Source organism: Entelurus aequoreus, linkage group LG10 (genome assembly GCF_033978785.1).
Source record: "Entelurus aequoreus isolate RoL-2023_Sb linkage group LG10, RoL_Eaeq_v1.1, whole genome shotgun sequence".
Lineage (NCBI taxonomy): Eukaryota > Metazoa > Chordata > Actinopteri > Syngnathiformes > Syngnathidae > Entelurus > Entelurus aequoreus.
The window spans coordinates 79,260,729-79,284,577 of NC_084740.1; the positions used below are offsets into that span (position 1 = coordinate 79,260,729).

Sequence of the window (23,849 nt, forward strand, 5' to 3'; positions counted from 1 at the left end):
TGTAACGTTAGGTAATTACAGTACTCCCACCTTACATTCCTCAGGGACATTTGTATTAGATCTTTTAAGCAGGTGTTTTTTGTTGACATTGTTATTGCCTTCTGCTTAGCTAATGTTTGCCCTGCAGGTAATAGTCACTTTTCCACCCCTTTATATATTAGGTATAGTTTTGCTGCACTCCAGCCTGGGTGTGATTTTTGATCATTTTCATGACTTTTTCCCAGACTTTCCCCACTTCCCCTGTGACTTTGCTGGGTGCGTCCTGGCCATGCTGGGTGCCTCCTGGCACCCCTGGGCTCGGCTGGAACGCGGCGGGACTTGCTGCACTCCAGCCTGGGTGTGATTTTTGATCATTGTAAGCCTAGTTGTTAAAGTGCACATCATTAATGTTAATTAAGCAATATCACATGAGAGGGAATGCTGTTTTTTTATTTGAGCACTGCTGTGATTCGGTTAAAGGTAATCATAACATAACATTCTCATATAATATGTTAATTTGCTTTCTTTAAGTAAAAAAAAAGGTCAAAGACAAAGCTATTCGGTTTCTTGTGAGTATATACACTTCACTGCCGATGTGGGGGGGCGCCACCTAAAATCTTGCCTAGGGCGCCAGATTGGTTAGGGCCAGGCCTGATCCCACAGGTGAGCAGGCTAATTGGGAACAGGTGGGTGCCATGATTGGGTATAAAAGTAGATTCCATGAAATGCTCAGTCATTCACAAACAAGGATGGGGCGAGGGTCACCACTTTGTCAACAAATGCCTGAGCAAATTGTTGAACAGTTTAAGAAAAACCTTTATCAAGCAGCTATTGCAAGGAATTTAGGGATTTCACCATCTACGCTCCGTAATATCATCAAAGGGTTCAGAGAATGTGGAGAAATCACTGCACGTAAGCAGCTAAGCCCGTGACCTTCCATCCCTCAGGCTGTACTGCATCAGCAAGCCACATCAGTGTGTAAAGGATATCACCACATGGGCTCAGGAACACTTCAGAAACCCACTGTCAGTAACTACAGTTGGTCGCTACATCTGTAAGTGCAAGTTAAAACTCTCCTATGCAAGGCGAAAACAGTTTATCAACAACACCCAGAAACGCCGTCGGCTTCGCTGGGCCTGAGCTCATCTAAGATGGACTGATACAAAGTGGAAAAGTGTTCTGTGGTCTGACGAGTCCACATTTCAAATTGTTTTTGGAAACTGTGGACGTCGTGTCCTCCGGACCAAAGAGGAAAAGAACCATCCGGATTGTTATAGGCGCAAAGTGTAAAAGGCAGCATGTGTGATGGTATGGGGGTGTATTAGTGGCCAAGACATGGGTAACTTACACATCTGTGAAGGCACCATTAATGCTGAAAGGTACATACAGCTTTTGGAGCAACATATGTTGCCATCCAAGCAACGTTACCATGGACGCCCCTGCTTATTTCAGCAAGACAATGCCAATTGTTCCGTGTCATGTTTGTGTGTCCTCAATTGCTCTGTTTATTGTTGTTCTTAGTGTTGCTGGGACGGGTTTGGTTTTGGAATTGGATTGCATTGTTGTGTATTGTTTTGTTGATTGATTAATAAATTCATTAAAAAAACAAAAAAACATTTCCCCAATAAATGCGATTTATACTCCAGTGCAACTTATATGTTTTTTTCCTTCATTTTCGGCCGGGGCGACTTATACTCCGAAAAATACGGTATATATATAAAAATATATATATATATAGGTGTAAATACAGTATAGGCGTAATATGATCAAACTTTGTGTCACAAAAGCAGGCTACATAAATAAGCCACTCCATGTATTATGCAAAAAGAAGCAACACGTGATGTTTCCACGATGATCTCTAACCTTTGCGCCGCGTCCAGTGCAGGTGTGACGTGATGCAAAGTAGAAGAATGGTCAAACATCAGCTCCCTGCAAAAACCACAATGGAGACCTTGGATCTAAATGTCAGGGTTTCATCACGGATACACTGACATTTGTGTGATGGGATTTAGCCGGGGGTTAATATAGCCATCGCCCGCATTGATGTCCATCTTACTCTGTGAAGTCTATCCTTTTTTTTTGAGTGGAGTTAGCCCTCACAGAAGGTTCTTTCAAAAGCACCAATTGAATGCTGCGCTGTGTGGGAGCCAATTATTATTTGAGAGAGGGGGCAAAAAAATTTAATTTCCTTTGTTTTATATGTGCTTCAGGAAGTTATTTAAATCAGACACATTTAAATCCAATCAATTCTCTCGTTACTGATGAAATGTTGGCAAATGGGACAAAAAAAATAGTGCATTTTTCAAAAAGTCACAGCATAATGAGGAATTTAAATTGGAATTGTTTATGATTATAAATGCCACGGTGGGGTGGCGGCGACTCGCCATCCGTGAATAGCCTTTCATTTTTTTTGCAGCAGCCATTGAATATTTTAATGAAGCCTGGGTGGAAAAAAAAGACTCCCTTTGACAACATTTGATACTCAGGAGGTCAATCGGTGATTGCAACGTTTAACCACAAATATCTCCAAAGAGCTTCCACACTGGCGATCTCTACAAAGTAAACACAAAAAAAAAAAGTCCATTTTTTTTTTGTGTTGGAACACTCCTCCCCCTCCCTACTCGCACTGGCGCGACCCGGTGTGGGCTGCCCTCGTAGCTCACGGGGTTCCTACGGGAGAGCAGAATGGAAGTCGAGCATCTCGCTGTGATCCAAAGAAAGTGTGCCAAATTCTATCAACACTGGATTAGCAACACGGTGTTGGTGTTCGATCAGCGGAAGACATGGGGGCGAGGATAAAGAAGCAGTTTCCAGGGAGCACAAAGATGGAATTTTGGCCCCCAAAAAAGCTTCTATCTGATGATGAATGGATGGCTGGGCCCCCCATTGTCGAGCGAGGGGAACTAAATTATGTTTGTATGTTTTAGATGCAACAAGTTTGTCTTGTTTTACTTTGTTCATAACGTCACATGACATTTAGAATAAATAATGAACGAAAAGGAGCAGAACGATGTAAAATGTTATGGTTTGCAGAGGGGAGGTGACGGCAACTGACACCAGGGGTGTGTAATGTTCACAGATTTATTATATATATATATATAGACCATATATATAATAATAAACAATACTAATAAACTATAGAATGGTTTGTGTGACAAAATCCAAAAGGGAATGGGTGACAGACTATGTGTAGTATTTAACTGGAGGGTTTTACCGTAAATGTTGGAGGTGCGTGTTTAGAGGAGCGGTGCTGTCCGACAAGGGCAAGGCAGGCAGGGTTGTCCAGGGGCGGAAGCGGGGTCGAGGGGCAGGAGCGAGTCGTCGTAGTCCAGGGGCAAGCGAGGAGTCGAGAACCAGGAAGCGCGAGGGAGTCAGGGAAGATCGGGGAGCACAAGACTCACAGCTCGACTCGGGGATGCACACAGGGAACTGCGGGGTGAGGGAGGACACGACAATCAACACAGGGAAAGCACAGAGATCTGGACAGAGAGAGAGCATAAAGCTGGGTATCGGCTTACGGTACAGGAGACTATATTCCGGCGCATGATGGCAGGTTGAGCAGGCTTATGAGGGCAGCTCCCTCATTACCGGCAGGTGCGCCGATTGTCGCGTGGCGCGTCCCTGGATGTGCGCGGCCGTGGGCGTGTCCTGAGGTGCGACAAGCAGAGCGCAAGGATGAGGGCGCATTCTAATGCGCCCTGGCAGTGACCTAAAACGTATCATATCTGGCCCCTATTTTGTTACGTGTACAGGGGAAGAAGACGGCAGGGACGTCGTTTAGCTCTATATTTATTATTAAACAATATTAATAAACAAGGGAATGGAGTGTGACTAATCCAAAAGGTGTATGGGTGCGACTATGTGTAGCGAGTATCTGTAGTGTGTTTACCGGAAGTGTTGAGCGAGGTGCGGAAGTCCAAGAGGGGGCAAGGCAGGCTGGGAGGTCTGTGGGCGGGCGTGAGGTGGAGTGCAGGAGCGAGGCGTCAAAGTCCGTGTCCAGGCGGGAGGTCGAGATCCAAGAGGGGCAGCCAGGGAACCCGAGGGGAACACGGGGAGACGAGACACCAGAAAGACTGCGCCCCACACAGGAAGTGACGTCAGAAAGAACACGCCACGGCCACTCGGAGGTAACCACTGGAAATATGGAGGCGAGTCATCCAGACATGCCCGTGTTTCTAATTTTTCTACATGTACAGACGCTTGTGGAAATCACACATGAATACCTTAAGAGAAAGCCATTGCAGCTATCTGGGATACAACACTTCTCAGACGGCAAGAGAACTTTCCAATGTCCGGGTCAGCTGTGATTCTACTTACCAAAAAACGTTGTCCATTTGTCGAAGGACAGTCAACGAGAATGCGGGCTCCCGTGGATGTGATAAAAAAGGTAGCGTGTGCTTTGTATTACCTGGCTGTCAAGGGAAGACTAACTACGGAAAACGGCGAATGCTTCTGGACTGGCAAAGCAGACTGTATCAGTTATTGTCCGCCATGTATGTCGCGGACTCAACGTCTAGGTCCAGAGTATATAAAGTCAGCAAAAAGGAATGGACAATAAAGGTGAAGGCAAAAGAGTGAGGAGTGTCCTGACCAGATTATTAGATCCCTAGTTTGATTGATGTCAAATGTTCTTTGTCACATTGTTTACGTGTCTAATAAAGATGTGATTAATGTATGATGTCTCAGGTGTGATTCACCACAATAGGGCCCCACAGCACACTGGATTCCAGGTAATTGAAATACCACAACACTGGATATTGTTCAGATAAGTTACATTTAAGAACTTGCACACAAAGCAACACTGGAGGTGACTATGACGTGTGCATGCGTACTAGGTCGCGTTGCGCCGGCGGACGGAGGCTGCAGGAGGTCTTAACAAGGATATGGTTAGGTGGGATTTACCCTGGATAGTGTAAACGGGGCCTAAGACTGAAAAGAAAAAAAATCTCCCCCCGCCCCCGCCAGCGTTTACCTGTTTCTCACCTTTTTTGTAAGGGGCACCGGAAGTTGGCAGACCCGTCAGCGATCCTTGTTCTGTCTCCCTGTAATGTTGGTCTGCTCTTGAATGGGATTGTGCTGAAAAAAGGTCTTTGTCTCTGGCACTCATGGAGGGCGGACGCTCCCCTTCCCTCTCCCTTATCTCTCCTGCTTGCTTCTTAACTTTCTTCTTGCCTCTTTTTGCACTGCTCTCCAAATCTAAACATTGGAACTATTTATTTGGCCTCAACGAAATTGACAAGATCTTGGGTTTGGGGGAACCTGCTTGTCGTGACGGAGCGGTTGTTGCTGGACACACCACGGACTCCTGGGAGAAGAAGGAGTGGCGACCCTTTTCTGTGGAGGACGGGAAGATATCTACCTATTGGGAATGACGACAACAGGACATCTGCTGATTGGAGTAAGCGTTGCTCTGGTTTGTCCACAAACACAAATGACTGGAGGATGCGGGAAGAACTGTGGACACTCTACCCATGTCTACCCCGCAGGATTTTTGATTTTTGCGGACCAGTCTTAGACAATTTAGAGTGAAAAGCAAATGTTATTTTCACTCGCATACAAAACATTCTAACTTGGATGGTTTCCCTGGCTTGGAGACTCTCCCGAAGGACGGTGCACTCAACAAACTCCCTTCTTGTCTCTCATGGACACACACCTGTTGTTGTTGACTTTGGACTAACGACTGCACAAGATCAAGGCCGTGGAACAGAGACACACTGCAGGCTTACACACAAACATGCATCCACAAAAATATACGCCACACATACACCCCCCGCCCCAAACCCAACGCCCTCGATGCAAATCCCATAGGGGTGATGAAAGGATGGTCAGCGCCTGAGAGCTGCGGCCTACCACCATGACCCCGCACTCCCTTCCCTCTGTTGCTAGATATCTGGAGATGTATGTTGTAATATGTATATGTGCTTTGCTATGGAGGTTTTTTCCCGCTCCAGACTAGGCCCCCTGAGGAGCCCAGTCTAGATTGTATTTTTTTACTCATCCTTCCCCAGCATTTTACCTTTTTTCCCATCTTTTACGGGGCGCCTTGTGGCAACCCATCAGCGTTCCTGTTCTGTAACCCTGTACACTGTTTGTTTGTCTCATCTTGAACGGGTTTGTGCTAGTGCAATGACAATAAAGACCTATCTAAAATCTTAATTTCCCCTCAGGGATTATTAAAGTATTTCTGATTCTGATATTATTATTTAGAAAAATGGCCGCTACTGTTAGCACAGCACAAGCAGCAGCATGCTGACTCCTCCAGTCCGCCCACACGGCCGTCCTGCCAATGATGACATTTGGAGCAGAAAAACCCCGCTGACTTAATCACGGCAGATATTGCGTGTCATTTTGTGCGCCGCACTCGGACCAGGCTGACGGCAGTGCTGGTAATTCACCACCGCTGTGAGGTGGGAGGAGGGAGGGGGGGAGGGGGGGGGGCGAATAGTCTCTCTAGGTCACAAGCTTCATTCTGTCTTGACCCCTTGCCACCCCGCTGAGAGGGTACAGGGGAGGCAACACAAACAGGGGTGACACAAAGAGGTAGACAACTTCAACCCTTGACTAACACCCTCCCCCCTCCACATCCCACCTTCCCAGATTGTAAATGATCATATGTAGATAATCAAATGTACAGTCGTGCTCATAAGTTTACATACCCTGGGATAATTTATGATTTAATGGCCATTCTTCAGAGAATATGAATGATAACACAAACACCTTTCTTCAACTCATGATTAATGGTTGTGTGAAGCTATTCATTGGCAAACAACTGTGTTTACTCTTTTTAAGTCAAAATGACAAAAGAAAGTACCCAAATGACCCTGATCAAAAGTTTACATACCCCAGTGCCTTTGATCTGATAACATGCACAAAAGTTGATGCAAACAGGTTTGAATGGCTAATCAAGGTTCCAATCCTCACCTGTGACATGTTTGTTTGTAATTAATGTGTGTGTATAAAAAGTCAGTGAGTTTCTGGGCTTCTGACACACCATTGCATCTTTCATCCAGTGCTGCACACATGTCTCTGGATTCTATGGGGAAGACAAAAGAATTGTCAAAGGATCTGCGAGAAAAGGTAATTGAACTGCATAAAACAGGAAAGGGGTATAAAAAGATATCCAAGGAATTGAGAATGCCAATCGGCAGTGTTCAAACGCTGATTAAGAAGTGGAAACTGAGGGATTCAGGTAGACCAGCAAAGATTTCAGCCACAACAGCCAGGAAAATTGTTCGAGATGCAAAGAAAAATCCACAAATAACTTCAGCTGGAATACAGGACTCTCTGAAAAATGGTGGTGTGGCTGTTTCAAGATGCACAATAAGGAGGCACTTGAAGAAAAATGGGCTGCATGGTCGAGTGGCCAAAAAGTTAAATTTTGGTCCCATCAAAATGACTTTGTTCCAGAAGGTTTGAGGCTTGTCTCTGTGCTGTTTGGCGTAATGTAAGCGGGATACTTTGTGACATTTGCGCAGAAATGGCTTTCTTCCACATCCCACCCCCCGGATTGTAAATAATGTAAATAATTCAATGTATATACTCTGATGATTAACTTGTGTGATGACTGTATTATGATGATAGTATATATTTGTACCATGAATTGATTAACGTGGACCCCGACTTAAACAAGTTGGAAAAACTTATTGGGGTGTTACCATTTAGTGGTCAATTGTACGGAATATGTACTGTACTGTGCAATCTACTAATAAAAGCTTCAATCAATCAATCAAAAGTTCTTGATTGCAGCAAGCCACAAACAAGTCATCAGATGAACCATGTCACTTATATTTATTTTTATATTGGTTTTATATTTATTTATTTTTTGTTTTTATTCAGTCAATGGTGGAGCTAAGGATAATATTTGAATATTGTTTTTAATATTGTTGTGCAGCATTTTGGAAACATTTTTGTTGTTTAAATGTGATATATAAATAAAGTGAATTGGATTGGATTATTAGGATATTTTCTTTCTTTCCTAAATGTTTTTTAGTACGTTATGAACCCTTAGATAACACTAATTCTACTATTATCCAGAGAAAGGTCATGTTTATTTGGTTTGTCGTCGTTCACGGCTTTTCGTCCCTTTGCAGGGAATCATCTTGTACAACAACAACTCTTTGGTAGAACGTCTGAGCCAATGAGCTGGGAGCTGCATTAATCCCCGCCCACTTTCCGTGTTGCAGCCAATGAGACAAGACAGGAAGCTACTGAGCCATCCAATTACAGGCCGCCGCCCAGCCGCGTCACTCAAGGAAAATGGCAGCGCGCATCAGCTGGCTTGTCAAGCGACTTTCCCCTCAGTAAGTCTCATTTTGTGCTTTATTTGTGCACTTTTGCTGTTGATAAGTTGTTTCAAAATACGCCATGTAAGCGTGGGAAGGGGATACTGGAGTATGTACCGTGGGGCGGTATAGCTCGGTTGCTAGAGCGGCCGTGCCAGCAACTTGAGGGTTCCAGGTTCGATCCCCGCTTCTGCATCCTAGTCACACATAAACATAATAGTGTGAGAGTCCAGTCCATAGTGGATCTAGTTATTAGAGTGAGAGTCCAGTCCATGGTGGATCTAACATAATAGTGAGAGTCCAGTCCATAGTGGATCTAACATAATAGTGAGAGAGTCCAGTCCATAGTGGATCTAGTTATTAGAGTGAGAGTCCAGTCCATGGTGGATCTAACATAATAGTGAGAGTCCAGTCCATAGTGGATCTAACATAATAGTGAGAGAGTCCAGTCCATAGTGGATCTAGTTATTAGAGTGAGAGTCCAGTCCATAGTGGATCTAACATAATAGTGAGAGTCCAGTCCATAGTGGATCTAACATAATAGTGTGAGAGTCCAGTCCATAGTGGATCTAACATATTAGTGAGAGTCCAGTCCATAGTGGATCTAACATAATAGTGTGAGAGTCCAGTCCATAGTGGATCTAACATAGTAGTGTGATTCCAGTCCATAGTGGATCTAACATAATAGTGAGAGTCCAGTCCATAGTGGATCTAGTTAAAGGTTTGAGAGTCCAGTCCATAGTGGATCTAACATAATAGTGTGAGAGTCCAGTCCATAGTGGATCTAACATAATAGTGAGAGTCCAGTCCATAGTGGATCTAACATAATAGTGAGAGTCCAGTCCATAGTGGATCTAACATAGTAGTGTGAGAGTCCAGTCCATAGTGGATCTAGTTATTAGAGTGAGAGTCCAGTCCATGGTGGATCTAACATAATAGTGAGAGTCCAGTCCATAGTGGATCTAACATAATAGTGAGAGAGTCCAGTCCATAGTGGATCTAACATAATAGTGAGAGAGTCCAGTCCATAGTGGATCTAGTTATTAGAGTGAGAGTCCAGTCCATGGTGGATCTAACATAATAGTGAGAGTCCAGTCCATAGTGGATCTAACATAATAGTGAGAGTCCAGTCCATAGTGGATCTAACATAATAGTGTGAGAGTCCAGTCCATAGTGGATCTAACATATTAGTGAGAGTCCAGTCCATAGTGGATCTAACATAATAGTGAGAGTCCAGTCCATAGTGGATCTAACATAATAGTGTGAGAGTCCAGTCCATAGTGGATCCAACATAGTAGTGTGATTCCAGTCCATAGTGGATCTAACATAATAGTGAGAGTCCAGTCCATAGTGGATCTAGTTAAAGGTGTGAGAGTCCAGTCCATAGTGGATCTAACATAATAGTGTGAGAGTCCAGTCCATAGTGGATCTAACATAATAGTGAGAGTCCAGTCCATAGTGGATCTAACATAATAGTGAGAGTCCAGTCCATAGTGGATCTAACATAATAGTGAGAGTCCAGTCCATAGTGGATCTAACATAATAGTGAGAGTCCAGTCCATAGTGGATCTAACATAATAGTGAGAGTCCAGTCCATTGTGGATCTAACATAATAGTGAGAGTCCAGTCCATAGTGGATCTAACATAATAGTGAGAGTCCAGTCCATAGTGGGGCCAGCAGGGGATCATCTTGAGTGGAGACAGGTCAGCAGCACAGAGACGTCCCCAACTGATGCACAGATGAGTGGTCCACCCCGGGTCCCGACTTTGGACAGCTAGCGCATCATCTGTGGTCACCCAATCTCCACGAAGGAGAGGAGGGCAGAGCAGAAAAAAGTCGGCAGATCAACTGGTCTAAAAAGGGGGTCTATTTAAAGACTATCGTATACAAATGAGTTTTAAGACGGGACTTAAATGCTTCTACTGAGGTAGCATCTCTAACTGTTACTGCTAGAACATTCCATAGTACTGGAGCCCCAATAGAAGACGCTCTATAGCCCGCAGACTTTTTTTGGGCTCTGGGAATCACTAATAAGCAGATCTTGCCGGGACATATGGTACAATACAATCAGCAAGATCATATTGTACCATAACCCTAACCCTTTTCCTAACTGTTGTAGTTTTTATGGTATTAACGTTATATTCATAAGCAGCTCCCCCACCTTGTCAACTTCTCCCCAAACGTGTCCCATTTCTTTGTGATGCAATTTTTTTGTCTATCAAAGTTTTTATTTTATAACATGTTGGTTCTCATAACCAGACCCCACCCCAGCTGGTCAAAACCTCCCTAAACTTGTCCCAAACGTTTGTGTGCTGGTTTATGCGGCAACATTTTTTTTGTCTCTTATAGTTTTTATGTTATTAAAGGCCTACTGAAAGCCACTACTAGCGACCACGCAGTCTGATAGTTTATATATCAATGATGAAATCTTAACATTGCAACACATGCCAATACGGCCGGGTTAACTTATAAAGTGACATTTTAAATTTCCCGGGGCATATCCGGCTGAAACGTCGCGGTATGATGACGTATGCGCGTGACGAAGTCCGAGTAACGGAAATTATGGTACCCGTAGAATCCTATACAAAAAGCTATGTTTTCATTTCATAATTCCACAGTATTCTGGACATCTTTTGCAATTTGTTTAATGAACAATGAAGGCTGCAAAGAAGACAGTTGTAGGTGGGATCGGTGTATTAGCAGCGGACTACAGCAACACAACCAGGAGGACTTTGTTGGAGCGCTAGCCGCGCTAGACGCGCTAGCCGCCGACCTCACCTTGACTTCCTACGTCTCCGGGCCGCCAACGCATCGGGTGAAGTCCTTCGTCCTTCTGCCGATCGCTGGAACGCAGGTGAGCACGGGTGTTGATGAGCAGATGAGGGCTGGCTGGCGTAGGTGGAGAGCTAATGTTTTTAGCATAGCTCTGTGAGGTCCCGTTGCTAAGTTGCTAAGTTAGCTTCAATGGCGTCGTTAGCACAGCATTGTTAACCTTCGCCAGCCTGGAAAGCATTAACCGTGTATTTACATGTCCACGGTTTAATAGTATTGTTGATTTTCTATCTATCCTTCCAGTCAGGGGTTTATTGTTTTTGTTTCTATATGCAGTTAAAGCACGATGCTATCACGTTAGCTCGTAGCTAAAGCATTTCGCCGATGTATTGTCGTGGAGATAAAAGGCACTGAATGTCCATTTCGCGTGCTCGACTCTCATTTTCAAGAGGATATAGTATCCCAGGTGGTTTAAAATACAAATCCGTGATCCACAATAAAAAAAGGAGAGAGTGGAATCCAATGAGCCAGCTTGTACCTAAGTTACGGTCAGAGCGAAAAAAGATACGTCCATCACTGCCTCTCAAGTCATTCACTGTAACGTTCCTCATCTACGAATCTTTCATCCTCGCTCAAATTAATGGGGTAATCGTCACTTTCTCGGTCCGAATCTCTCTCGCTCCATTGTAAACAATGAGGAATTGTGAGGAATACTAGCTCCTGTGACGTCACGCTACTTCCGCTACAGGCAAGGCTTTTTTTTATCAGCGAGCAAAAGTTGCGAACTTTATCGTCGATTTTCTCTACTAAATCCTTTCAGCAAAAATATGGCAATATCGCGAAATGATCAAGTATGACACATAGAATGGATCTGCTATTCCCGTTTAAATAAAAAAAAATCATTTCAGTAGGCCTTTAACTATTATAATTAGAGTGTTATTAAAATGTTACTATTCATAACCAGCCCCATAACATAAAAAACTATAGTAGTTACTAGGGGTGTAACGGTACACAAAAATGACGGTGCGGTACGTACCTCGGTTTAGAGGTCACGTTTCGGTTAATTTTCGGTACAGTAAGAAAACAACAAAATATACATTTTTTGGTTATTTATTTACCAAATTTGCAAAATCTTCCACCAAAAATATTATTCTTAGTGTAATATTTGATGTGAAGTAATGGGAACCTTGGATAGGTCAATAATTCATAATAACATTGATTTTGATTCAATATTATGTTTTGAGCAATGACAGTTTGAAAGGAAAAAAAACCAGCTTTGTTTTATTAGTCAACATTGCAACTTTTTCTAAATTACATTTCACCTTTAAGCTTTTTTATTTCACTTTTGTTATGTTTTTGTTTATTTGAATAGTATTTTTAGAATGTGCCGTGGGCCTTTAAAACATTAGCTGTAGGCCGCAAATGGCCTCCGGGGGCACACTTTTGACACCCCTGCTATAGATAATAAAACATTAAATCTATGGATAAAAAGCAGAGCCTGGCGACGCATGCGCGTTTATCATAACTCTCTCTCTCTCTCTGTCTCTGCTCCTCCCTCACCAATGCTGCTGTTTGTTTTGTTTTTAACCCCTTCTTAACCCTGAACGTACATTGAAAATACACGCAACCCTAACTCAAAATGCCGGACATTTGAAGCATTTAAGAAACTCCGCCCTGACAGCTCCGCAAAAGAGGACATGTCCGGTGAAGAGGACGTATGGTCAGTCTATCCTAGCCCGTTAGCTGCTAGCATGCCGTGTGTTGTGCCTCTGTGTGCATTGTTTACACAACAGCGTTACGCTACTTAATATGTCCGTGTGGAAACTCGTTCGGTACACCTCCGAACCGAACCGGAGCCCCCGTACCGAAACAGTTCAATACAACTACACGTACCGTTACACCCCTACCCGAAACCTTGCTGAGTTAATAAAACTAACTTAACAAAGGCTCATATCCTCCTCATTTGATTGGTTGCGACTTCTGGAAATCTGCGTCTACGTACATGGTTAAAGGCCTACTGAAAGCCACTACTAGCGACCACGCAGTCTGATAGTTTATATATCAATGATGAAATCTTAACATTGCAACACATGCCAATACGGCCGGGTTAACTTATAAAGTGACATTTTAAATTTCCCGGGGAACTTCCGGTTCAAAACGCCTCTGAGGATGACGTATGCGCGTGACGTAGCCAGTAGAACACAGGTATGGCTTCCACATTGAAGCCAATACGAAATAGCTGTTTTCATCTCGTTATTCCACAGTATTCTGGACATCTGTGTTGGTGAATGTGTTGCAATTATGTTCATTCCATTATGGAGAAAGAAGCTGAGCAAGCAAAGAAAAAAGTCGGTGCGAAGCGGAGTATTTTGCGAGGGAAGTCAGCAACACAACACAGTCGGTGTTTCATTGTTTACATTCCCGAAAGATGCAGTCAAGATCGAAGAACTCGGACAACAGAGACTCTTACCAGGAGGACTTTGACTTCGTTAACAGACGCAGACGCGATACCGTGAGTACGCTTCCAAACATTTGATCGCTTGCTATAACTAGCTCGAGCTAGTAGCTAGGAGCTAGGAGCTAGCATAACAAACACCTAGGTGTTAATTTGTGGCATATTAAATATAAGCCTGGTTGTGTTGTGGCTAATAGAGTATATATATGTCTTGTGTTTATTTACTGTTGTAGTCATTCCCAGCTGAATATCAGGTCCCACCCGCGCGCTTCCAATCATTTGATTGCTTGCCCGTACGTGCGTGTCACGTACGTAACTTTGGTTAAATATATAAGCTTTATGAACCTTGGGTTAGGTGAACGGTTCTTTGGGCTGAGTGAGTGTGTGTGTTGTGCAGGTGTTTGAATTGTATTGGCGGGTTATATATACGGGATCCCGTCCATATTACCCGCTCGAGCTATAACTAGCTCGAGCTAGTAGCTAGTAGCTAGGAGCTAGCATAACAAACACCTAGGTGTTTTTATGTGGGATTAATTTGTGGCATATTAAATATAAGCCTGGTTGTGTTGTGGCTAATAGAGTATATATATGTCTTGTGTTTATTTACTGTTGTAGTCATTTCCAGCTGAATATCAGGTCACCCCCGGCTCTCACAGCATCTTCCCTATCTGAATAGCTTCCACTGCCCTCTAATCCTTCACTCTCACTTTCCTCATCCACAAATCTTTCATCCTCGCTCAAATTAATGGGGAAATTGTCGCTTTCTCGGTCCGAATCTCTCTCACTTCATGCGGCCATCATTGTAAACAATAAGGAACTTTGCGTATATGTTCACCCGACTACGTCACGCTACTTCCGGTAGGGGCAAGCCTTTTTTTATCAGATACCAAAAGTTGCGATCTTTACCGTCGTTGTTCTCTACTAAATCCTTTCAGCAAAAATATGGCAATATCGTGAAATGATCAAGTATGACACATAGAATAGATCTGCTATCCCCGTTTAAATTAAAAAAATTCATTTCAGTAGGCCTTTAAATCAATCAATCAATGGTTCAGACCAGGGAGTGGAATGTGCACGCTTCTTTTGTGTGTGTTTTCTTTTCTGTTTTTTAATGGACAGCCTAGAGCCAGCCCGGTTTTGGCAAACTGCTCTTTGTCACCAACACCCCTGTGTCAAAGATGCAACAGCATCCTGGAAGGAAGCATTGGCCGCCGCTATGAAGTCGACAAGTGATGAAAGTAGCCTAGAGCTTGTCAATTAAGGGAGCCGAGGCCTGGACCTTTTATAAATTAATGGCCAGTTCCCCCACACTGGGGGCCTGCTAAGGCTTTATAGCGACACTTATTTAAAAAACTCCAAAACAAAACAAGTGTAATGCATCCCTATTACGTTTTCAATTAGGAGGCGCTCTGCATGCTCTTTGGCAATCTTGCTAGAAAGTTTGACATTAGCTGGGAGGGGACTTTTTCAACTGTTGTTTTTAAAGCTGTAATAAACCAGGGTTTCCCACACATTCATTTATTTGTGGCGGCCTGCCACGAAAGAATTACGTCCGCCACAAATAAAATAAAATTGAATAAAAAAAAAATATATATACCGTAATTTCCGGACTATAAGCCGCACCTGACTATAAGCCGCACCAGCTAAATTTAGGGGAACATACAGATTGCTCCATATATAAGCCGCACCCGACTATAAGCCGCAGGGTTTTGATGTGTAATTACCGTAGTATATAGGGGTTCCTGCTACCACGGAGGGGATTGTCGGGACAGAGATGACTGTTTGGGAACGCAAAGCGTCCCATTTATTAACAATAAATCTTTCAATCATTCAATCAAACTTTCACATCTTTGACATGGCGAACAGCATTCGTGCAGAGTACAAATAATACAACGGTGCAAAGTAATACAAAGTGCTCACCTGTACGTTATCAAAATAACCAGCCTACCGGTATATGAAAAGTCAGTCTTTAATCATTGTGTCATCGTCTTCCTCCTGCGTACTAAAACCACCGAAATCCTCTTCGTCGGTGTCGGAGAAGAACAGGCCGTGAATAAGCCGCACCCTTGTATAAGCCGCAGGGACCAGAACGAGGGGAAAAAGTAGCGGCTTATAGTCCGGAAATTACGGTATATATATATTTTTTTTTTGTCCTGTCCAGCTTCTCAGGCAAATCATATAGTTGATGTAGATGCCCATATCGGCTGTTCAGATTTACTTTACAAAAGAGAAGTGTAGGATACTTCTCTTGTTGCCTTATTTGTATTTGACTTTATTAAATGTATTTATATTAGAAACACAACATGTGTATATAACAAAGGGTGCAAAGTCTGCAGGCAGTAGGAAACACATGGTTAAGTGTAGGGAGTAAAACTGATGGCAGTCTAAAGTTCAAGATTTTTGGAGCTCTTTGTTCAGTGGATCAGATGTTTGATGAAGCTCTGTGTCTATCTACCACCACTACTGTTTTCTGTTTATTTGTTACTGACTGTGGCAGGACACCTCTGACTCTGTTTCACTTTATGTTGCTGGTAAATAATATGCTTGTAGTAGTAGGCTAAAGTTAAATTATTTAGTATGCACTAATTAAAGGGGCAGAGCTTTGAGACATTTTAGCTTTTACATTTTATAAGATATTTTTTGTAAGAACCACAATTAATAAATATATTTCAGTGAATAACTTATTGTTCAAATCTGTACATAAATATGTACATAAAGTGTTGTAATTATATTGTAAAATGGATGGATGGATGGATGGACGTTTAAAACAAAACGGTTATTATTAATTAGTAATAGGGATGTCCGATAATGGCTTTTTGCCGATATCCGATATTCCGATATTGTCCAACTCTTTAATTACCGATACCGATATCAACCGATATATGCAGTCGTGGAATTAACACATTATTATGCCTAATTTGGACAACCATGTATGGTGAAGATAAGGTACTTTTTAAAAAAAATAATAAAATAAGATAACTAAATTAAAAACATTTTCTTGAATAAAAAAGAAAGTAAAACAATATAAAAACAGTTACATAGAAACTAGTAATTAATGAAAATGAGTAAAATTAAGTGTTAAAGGTTAGTACTATTAGTGGAGCAGCAGCACGCACAATCATGTGTGCTTACGGACTGTATCCCTTGCAGACTGTATTGATATATATTGATATATAATGTAGGAAGCAGAATATTGATAACAGAAAGAAATGGGGGAGGGAGGTTTTTTGGGTTGGTGCACTAATTGTAAGTGTATCTTGTGTTTTTTATGTTGATTTAATAAAAAAAAAAAACCCCAAAAAACCGATACAGTTAATAAAAAAAACGATACCGATAATTTCCTATATTACATTTTAACGCATTTATCGGCCGATAATATCGGCAGGCCGATATTATCGGACATCCCTAATTAGTAAGTATACATTTTTTGAGCCTTTTTAGAGAAAATCAAATCATTGTAGTAAATTATGCAAATTACTCGACGATGTCATGGTGACCACGCCCATAGCCACGCCCCCACCGCCACAGGTATCTTGGCAGTTTATGGGAAACACTGTAAACTGTGTTATGAAGGCCGTTCCTAAGGGTGAAGATTGCAAGTCAAGCCCCTTTCACACACTCTGTAAAAAGTTGGCTTTCATTCACATTCTTCTGTGTCACTGTTCTATATAAGCGGTGAATGGCGGTTCCAAGCTAATCTGGCAATATTCTATTGTTAATTCAAACTTGCATTTGGACTGGAATTGTTCTGTGTTGCTGTTCTGTATAAAGGGCACTAAGAGTGAATGAGGTGGGATTTGGGGGGGGGGTTGAAGTTGACAATTTTCCGTCTTCTACCAGAGCCGTAACATAGGTGGGATGTCCCCCCCTGCGTGTAATAGAAAGCCAGGACCGGGTGTGACGTTTCACACTTGTCCGGCCCTCTTGGTTGAAAGTAGGGATGTAACATTATGAAATGATCATATCACGGTTATTGTGATCAATATCTTCACGGTTATCATTATTATTGTGATATTGTTAAATGTGCTCAGAAAGTACTTGTACATCATACTTGCCAACCCTCCCGTTTTTAGCGGGAGAATCCCGGTATTCAGCGCCTCTCCCGACAACCTGCCGGCAGAGATTTTCTCCCGACAAACTCCCGGTATTCAGCCGGAGCTGGAGGCCACGCCCCCTCCAGCTCAATGCGGACCTGAGACTGAGTGGGGACAGCCTGTTCTCATGTCCGCTTTCCCACAATATAAACAGCTTGCCTAACGAATTCAAACGAATGGAAACAAGAATTTCAGTTCATCCAGGACAGTTCGAAGGGGAAGGTGTATGTTGCCTGTAAATATGTAGAACAGACTTCTCCATTGAACACGGTGGCCGAAATGATATACTCATCATGAACGGAGAAGTTAAACAGGACAATACTGCCATCTAATGGATAGCCACCGGAACACTGAAATTCAAGTATTTCTTTTATGTAAATAAAATAAATAAATATATATATATATATACACTACCGTTCAAAAGTTTGGGGTCACATTGAAATGTCCTTATTTTTGAAGGAAAAGCATTGTACTTTTCAATGAAGATAACTTTAAACTAGTCTTAACTTGAAAGAAATACACTCTATACATTGCTAATGTGGTAAATGACTATTCTAGCTGCAAATGTCTGCTTTTTGGTGCAATATCTTCATAGGTGTATAGAGGCCCATTTCCAGCAACTATCACTCCAGTGTTCTAATGGTACAATGTGTTTGCTCATTGGCTCAGAAGGCTAATTGATGATTAGAAAACCCTTGTGCAATCATGTTCACACATCTGAAAACAGTTTAGCTCGTTACAGAAGCTACAAAACTGACCTTCCTTTGAGCAGATTGACTTTCTGGAGCATCACATTTGTGGGGTCAATTAAACGCTCAAAATGGCCAGAAAAAGAGAACTTTCATCTGAAACTCGACAGTCTATTCTTGTTCTTAGAAATGAAGGCTATTCCACTAAATTGTTTGGGTGACCCCAAACTTTTGAACAGTAGTGTATATATATATATATATATATATATATATATATATATATATATATATATATATATATATATATATATATATATATATATATATATATATATGAAATATATATGAAATACTCGAGTTGGTGAATTCTAGCTGTAAATAACCACGCCCCCAACCACGCCCCTTGCCCCCAACCACGCCCCTTGCCCCCAACACAACCCACCCCACCCCCGACCAAGCCCCCCCACCTCCCGATATTGGAGGTCTCAAGGTTGGCAAGTATGTTGTACACACACTTAGTGTTGGCGCTAGGAACTTTCAAAATGGGGTGCCAGGGACCTCATCAAGTCATAAAAATGGGGTCCCACAGTAATTTTTTGGTGTCCCACTTTTTTGAAAACAAATGGTATGCATTATCCTGTTATATCTCACATGTATTGTTTTTTGGAAAAAGGTTGTCATAAACATTACTTCATTCATTTTTTAAAAATTATACAAAAGAAAACTATTTTTTATGCATATGTAAATGTATTCAGTTATAAACATTCATTTACTTTCTCAACACGCAGCGCTGTTTCAAAATACCACTTTTTCGAGGTACGAGCTGTGTCACGGAACTCGTATCTCCTAAAACTACTTGAACATTTCTTTGCTTAGGATTCATTTGTATTAGCAAAGTTGTCCGTGTGTGTGGTTGTGGTTGATGTGCTGTGGAATCCTCCATGAAAATCCCTTCACTCATCTGGTGTCTGTGCTCCAGCCGGCTTTGGCTTCCGGTAGAAAAATAAATGAGTGTTTAAATAAACACTTGTGTGTTGACACCTCATTTCCTCAATGATTGTGTGTGTGTGTGTGTGTGTGTGTGTGTGTGTGTGTGTGTGTGTGTGTGTGTGTGTGTGTGTGTGTGTGTGGTCATAATCCAATCAAGCAGGAAAACAACCAGTGGGACTATGTAACCAATTTCTTTAGCCAGGTTAGCCCAGCCTGTGTTTGGTTTTTAGATCTAACTGTTATTAGTTATTAGTGTTTAGTCTTTAGGTGTGTTTTTAGAAAGAAACATTCTTTGCCATTGCCTTGTATGGACGTTTGCATAATACTTGTACGTTTATCAAGCTTCAAAGACTTGCAATTTAGATAATCCTACTCCACTATAGTCGCAGAAAACTCGGAACGTTCAAAACTACTTGTTGTAACTCACTAGACTTCAGTTCAGCAGGCAACAGGATCAACTGTGCCTGCCTTTGGCTTTTTCTTTGGCTTTTTTGCAACACTTGTTCATGAAGAATCAACTGTTTTTTGTCGCTGTAAAACGTATGTTCTTGTCCAACTCGTTTACCCTTTTTTTTTTGTGAAGTGGAATTGAAGATAATAGGCAATGTTTTTGGGGAAAAAATATTCCTCAAAGTCGCAGAAATCTTCGTTGATCAAATTGCTGTAATGGAAACTTTGTCGTAGGTCACCTGACTTCAGGAGTACATTTTCATTCTAACCAAAACTAATCCAAAACATAAACCAATAATATAAAATGGACTAGTCTCTTCAAAATAGCCACCCTTTGCACTGATTACTTTTTTGCACACTCTTGGCATTCTCTCGATGAGCTTCAAGAGAGAGTCACTTGCAATGGTTTTCACTTCACAGGTGTGCTTGTAGTTCATCGAGAGAAAGTAATCAGAGCAAATGGTAGCTATTTTGAAGAAACTAGAATAAAAAACATGTTTTCAGTTATTTCACCTATTTTTGTTAAGTACATAACTCCACATGTGTTCATTTATAGTTTTAAAGTGACAATCTACAATGTAAATATATATATATATATATATATATATATATATATATATATATATATATATATATATATATATATATATATATATATATATATATATAAGTGTTTCCCACACATTCATTTATTTGTGGCGGCCCGCCATGAAAGAATTACGTCCGCCACAAATAGATTTTTATTTTATTTTATTTTATTTTATTTTTTATTTTTTGTCCTGTCCAGCTTCTCAGGCAAATCATATAGTTGATGTAGATGCCCATATAGGATGTTCAGATTTACTTTACAAAAGTGAAGTGTAGGATACTTCTCTTGTTGCCTTATTTGTATTTGACCACTACTGTTTTCTGTTTATTTGTTACTGACTGTGGCAGGACACCTCTGCCTCTGTTTCACTTTATGTTGCTGGTAAATAATATGCTTGTAGTAGTAGGCTAAAGTTAAATTATTTAGTATGCACTAATTAAAGGGGCAGAGCTTTAAGAGACATTTTAGCTTTTATATTTTATAAGATATATTTTTTGTAAGAACCACTATAGCTTTATAGCGTCATACTTGCCAACCCTCTCATTTTTCCCGGGAGACTCCCGAATATCAGATCGTGATGACACTGCATTTGGCGCCCTCTACAGTCTGCCCTAACAGTGTACCTGCTCAACCACATGTAGAATGCAGTTTCCGCTTGCTCACGTAAGTGACAGCAAGGCGTACTACCTCAGCCGCCACACATCTTACACTGACGGTACCAATACCCAGAATCCCATGCAGCCCTAACTCTTCCGCTCAACCAACGCACGGAGGGGGAGTGTGGGGGGGGGGGGGGGGTGTTGATGTGTGGGGGGATTTGGTGGTAGCGGGGGTGTATAATGTAGACCGGAAGAGTTAGGGCTGCATGGGATTCTGGGTAATGGTTGTGTTGTGTTTATGTTGTGTTACGGTGGGATGTTCTCCAGAAATGTGTTTTTCATTCTTTTTTGGTGTGGGTTCACAGTGTGGCGCATATTTGTAACGTAACAATGTTAAAGTTGTTTGATACGGCTACCGTCAGTGTAAATTGTGTGGCTGATGAGTAAGTATGCTTTGCTGTCTCCTGTGTGTGCAAGTAATAACAACATGCAACATGTGGCTGGACTGGCACGCTGTTTGTAAATGTTATAGAGGACAATTACTGCAGTGCAATTAGGGCACGCCCTTTATTTAGTAATTAGAGTGTAAATAGGATTAAATTTTCCCGGGGAGTTATCTATGAGAGGCACTGAGATCCATAAGTCTCCTGGGAAAATCGGGGGGGTCGGCAAGTATGTAGCTGAGCCGCATCAGAGTGGTCAAAGAGCCGCATGCGGCTCCGGAGCCGCGGGTTGCCGACCCCTGATGTAGTATATACATACATACAGTACAGGCCAAAAGTTTGGACACACCTTCTCATTCAATGCATTCTCTTTATTTTCATGACTTGTTGTATGTGTATATATGTATATATACACACTACCGTTCAAAAGTTTGGGGTCACATGTAAATGTCCTTATTTTTGAAGGAAAGGCACTGTACTTTTCAATGAAGATAACTTTAAACTAGTCTTAACTTGAAAGAAATACACTCTATACATTGCTAATGTGGTAAATGACTATTCTAGCTGCAAATGTCTGTTTTTTGGTGCAATATCTACATAGGTGTATAGAGGCCCATTTCCAGCAACTATCACTCCAGTGTTCTAATGGTACAATGTGTTTGCTCATTGGCTCAGAAGGCTAATTGATGATTAGAAAACCCTTGTGCAATCATGTTCACACATCTGAAAACAGTTTAGCTCGTTACAGAAGCTACAAAACTGACCTTCCTTTGAGCAGATTGAGTTATATATATATAATGCAGTGGCCACATTCAATTGGAATAAAAGGAAACCCTATAATATATATATAAAAAAAATATATATATATATATATATATATTTTTATTTTTTTTTAATATATATATTATAGGGTTTCCTTTTATTCCAATTAAATGTGGCCACTGCATTATATATATATATATATATATATATATATATATATATATATATATTATTTATGGCCACATTCAATTGGAATAAAAGGAAACCCTATAATATATATATTAAAAAAAAATAATATATATATATATATATATATATATATATATATATATATATATATATATATATATATATGTATTTTTTTTTATATATATATTATAGGGTTTCCTTTTATTCCAATTGAATATATATTAAAAAAAAAAATATATATATATATATATATATATATATATATATATATATATATATATATATATATATATATATATATATATATATATTTTTTATATATATATTATAGGGTTTCCTTTTATTCCAATTGAATGTGGCCACTGCATTATATATATATATATATATATATATATATATATATATATATATATATATATATATATATATATATATATATATATATATATATATATATATATATATATATATTTATTTATTTTTTAATATATATATTATAGGGTTTCCTTTTATTCCAATTGAATGTGGCCACTGCATTTTCATTACCGCTACACCTTGAAAATAAGTGATTTTTTTACTTGAAAACAAACTAAAGTCCTATAATGTATTATATCCCCCAGAAGAAATCACACAAAGTCCAACACTATTTCAAATTTTTATTACGAATCTTATGATAACAAAGGTCACAATTCCTACAGGTTTTACCTCCCGTGCAAACACTTTTGAGTCCGCGCTTCCCCAGACGCACAACAACACTCCCTTATTCTCCGCCAATCACCTTTCAGGCACAAATGGCGTGTTTGCAAACATTAGAAAAACTGACATCAAATCCAAACCACACAAACATAAAACATTAACATTAGCTGGTTGTTACAGTATGAATTGTATATATATAGCCTATTATTTGTACACTATTGACAAGTGATGTACCAAAAACCAGATCATTGTCTGGAGCGTTGTCAGCATGTCTGTGATGTGGATGTAACTTTAATATATCCCAGATATACCAGCGGACAGACATCTACAAAATGTACAAATGTTAAGAGGACAGTGGCGGCTTTCAGTGAGAGAAAGACAAACTGTAGCAACAGCCCGAAGCAAGTGTGACATCATGCTCAATGCTGCTCGCCTCTTTAGTCAGGGACATCGAGGTAGAGAAGTAGAGTCTCTAAACACAAGTACATTCTATAATAACACCAGAAAACGATAAGATTTGTTGCTAGTTGTTTTTAATTAAAATTTCATTAAAGGTCTCCAGACACTTCTCAACAAAGTACATTGTACAATAAGCAGCAACCATTAAAAATAGAGCAAAATGAAAATTATATAAAAAATATATGTTAACATATTTGTTTTTTAAAAGTATGTCTACATTTTTTGAGCCTTTTTAAAGAAATAAAAATGTCCATCCATCCATCCATTTTCGGGCGGAAGGCGGAGTACACTCTGGTCATAGCAATTACTTGATGACATCATGGTGACCACGCCCATAGCCACACCCCTGACCATTTGAATAGGACAACGGATATTGATCAAAATATCACAGTAAATATCC

General features: G+C 40.7%; 1 protein-coding gene across 2 annotated transcripts in view; it reads left to right on the forward strand.

Annotated features, from left to right (window-relative positions):
- The first annotated feature begins 8,175 nt into the window (after window positions 1–8,175).
- The window catches only part of clybl (citrate lyase beta like), a 159,857-nt gene continuing 144,183 nt past the window's right edge, over window positions 8,176–23,849 (forward strand). For both annotated transcript variants that reach the window (XM_062059757.1, XM_062059758.1), the window contains exon 1: window positions 8,176–8,279. In XM_062059757.1, the coding sequence (XP_061915741.1) occupies window positions 8,236–8,279 (44 nt within the window). In that variant the 5' untranslated portion in view covers window positions 8,176–8,235. The remainder of the gene's footprint in view (window positions 8,280–23,849) is intronic.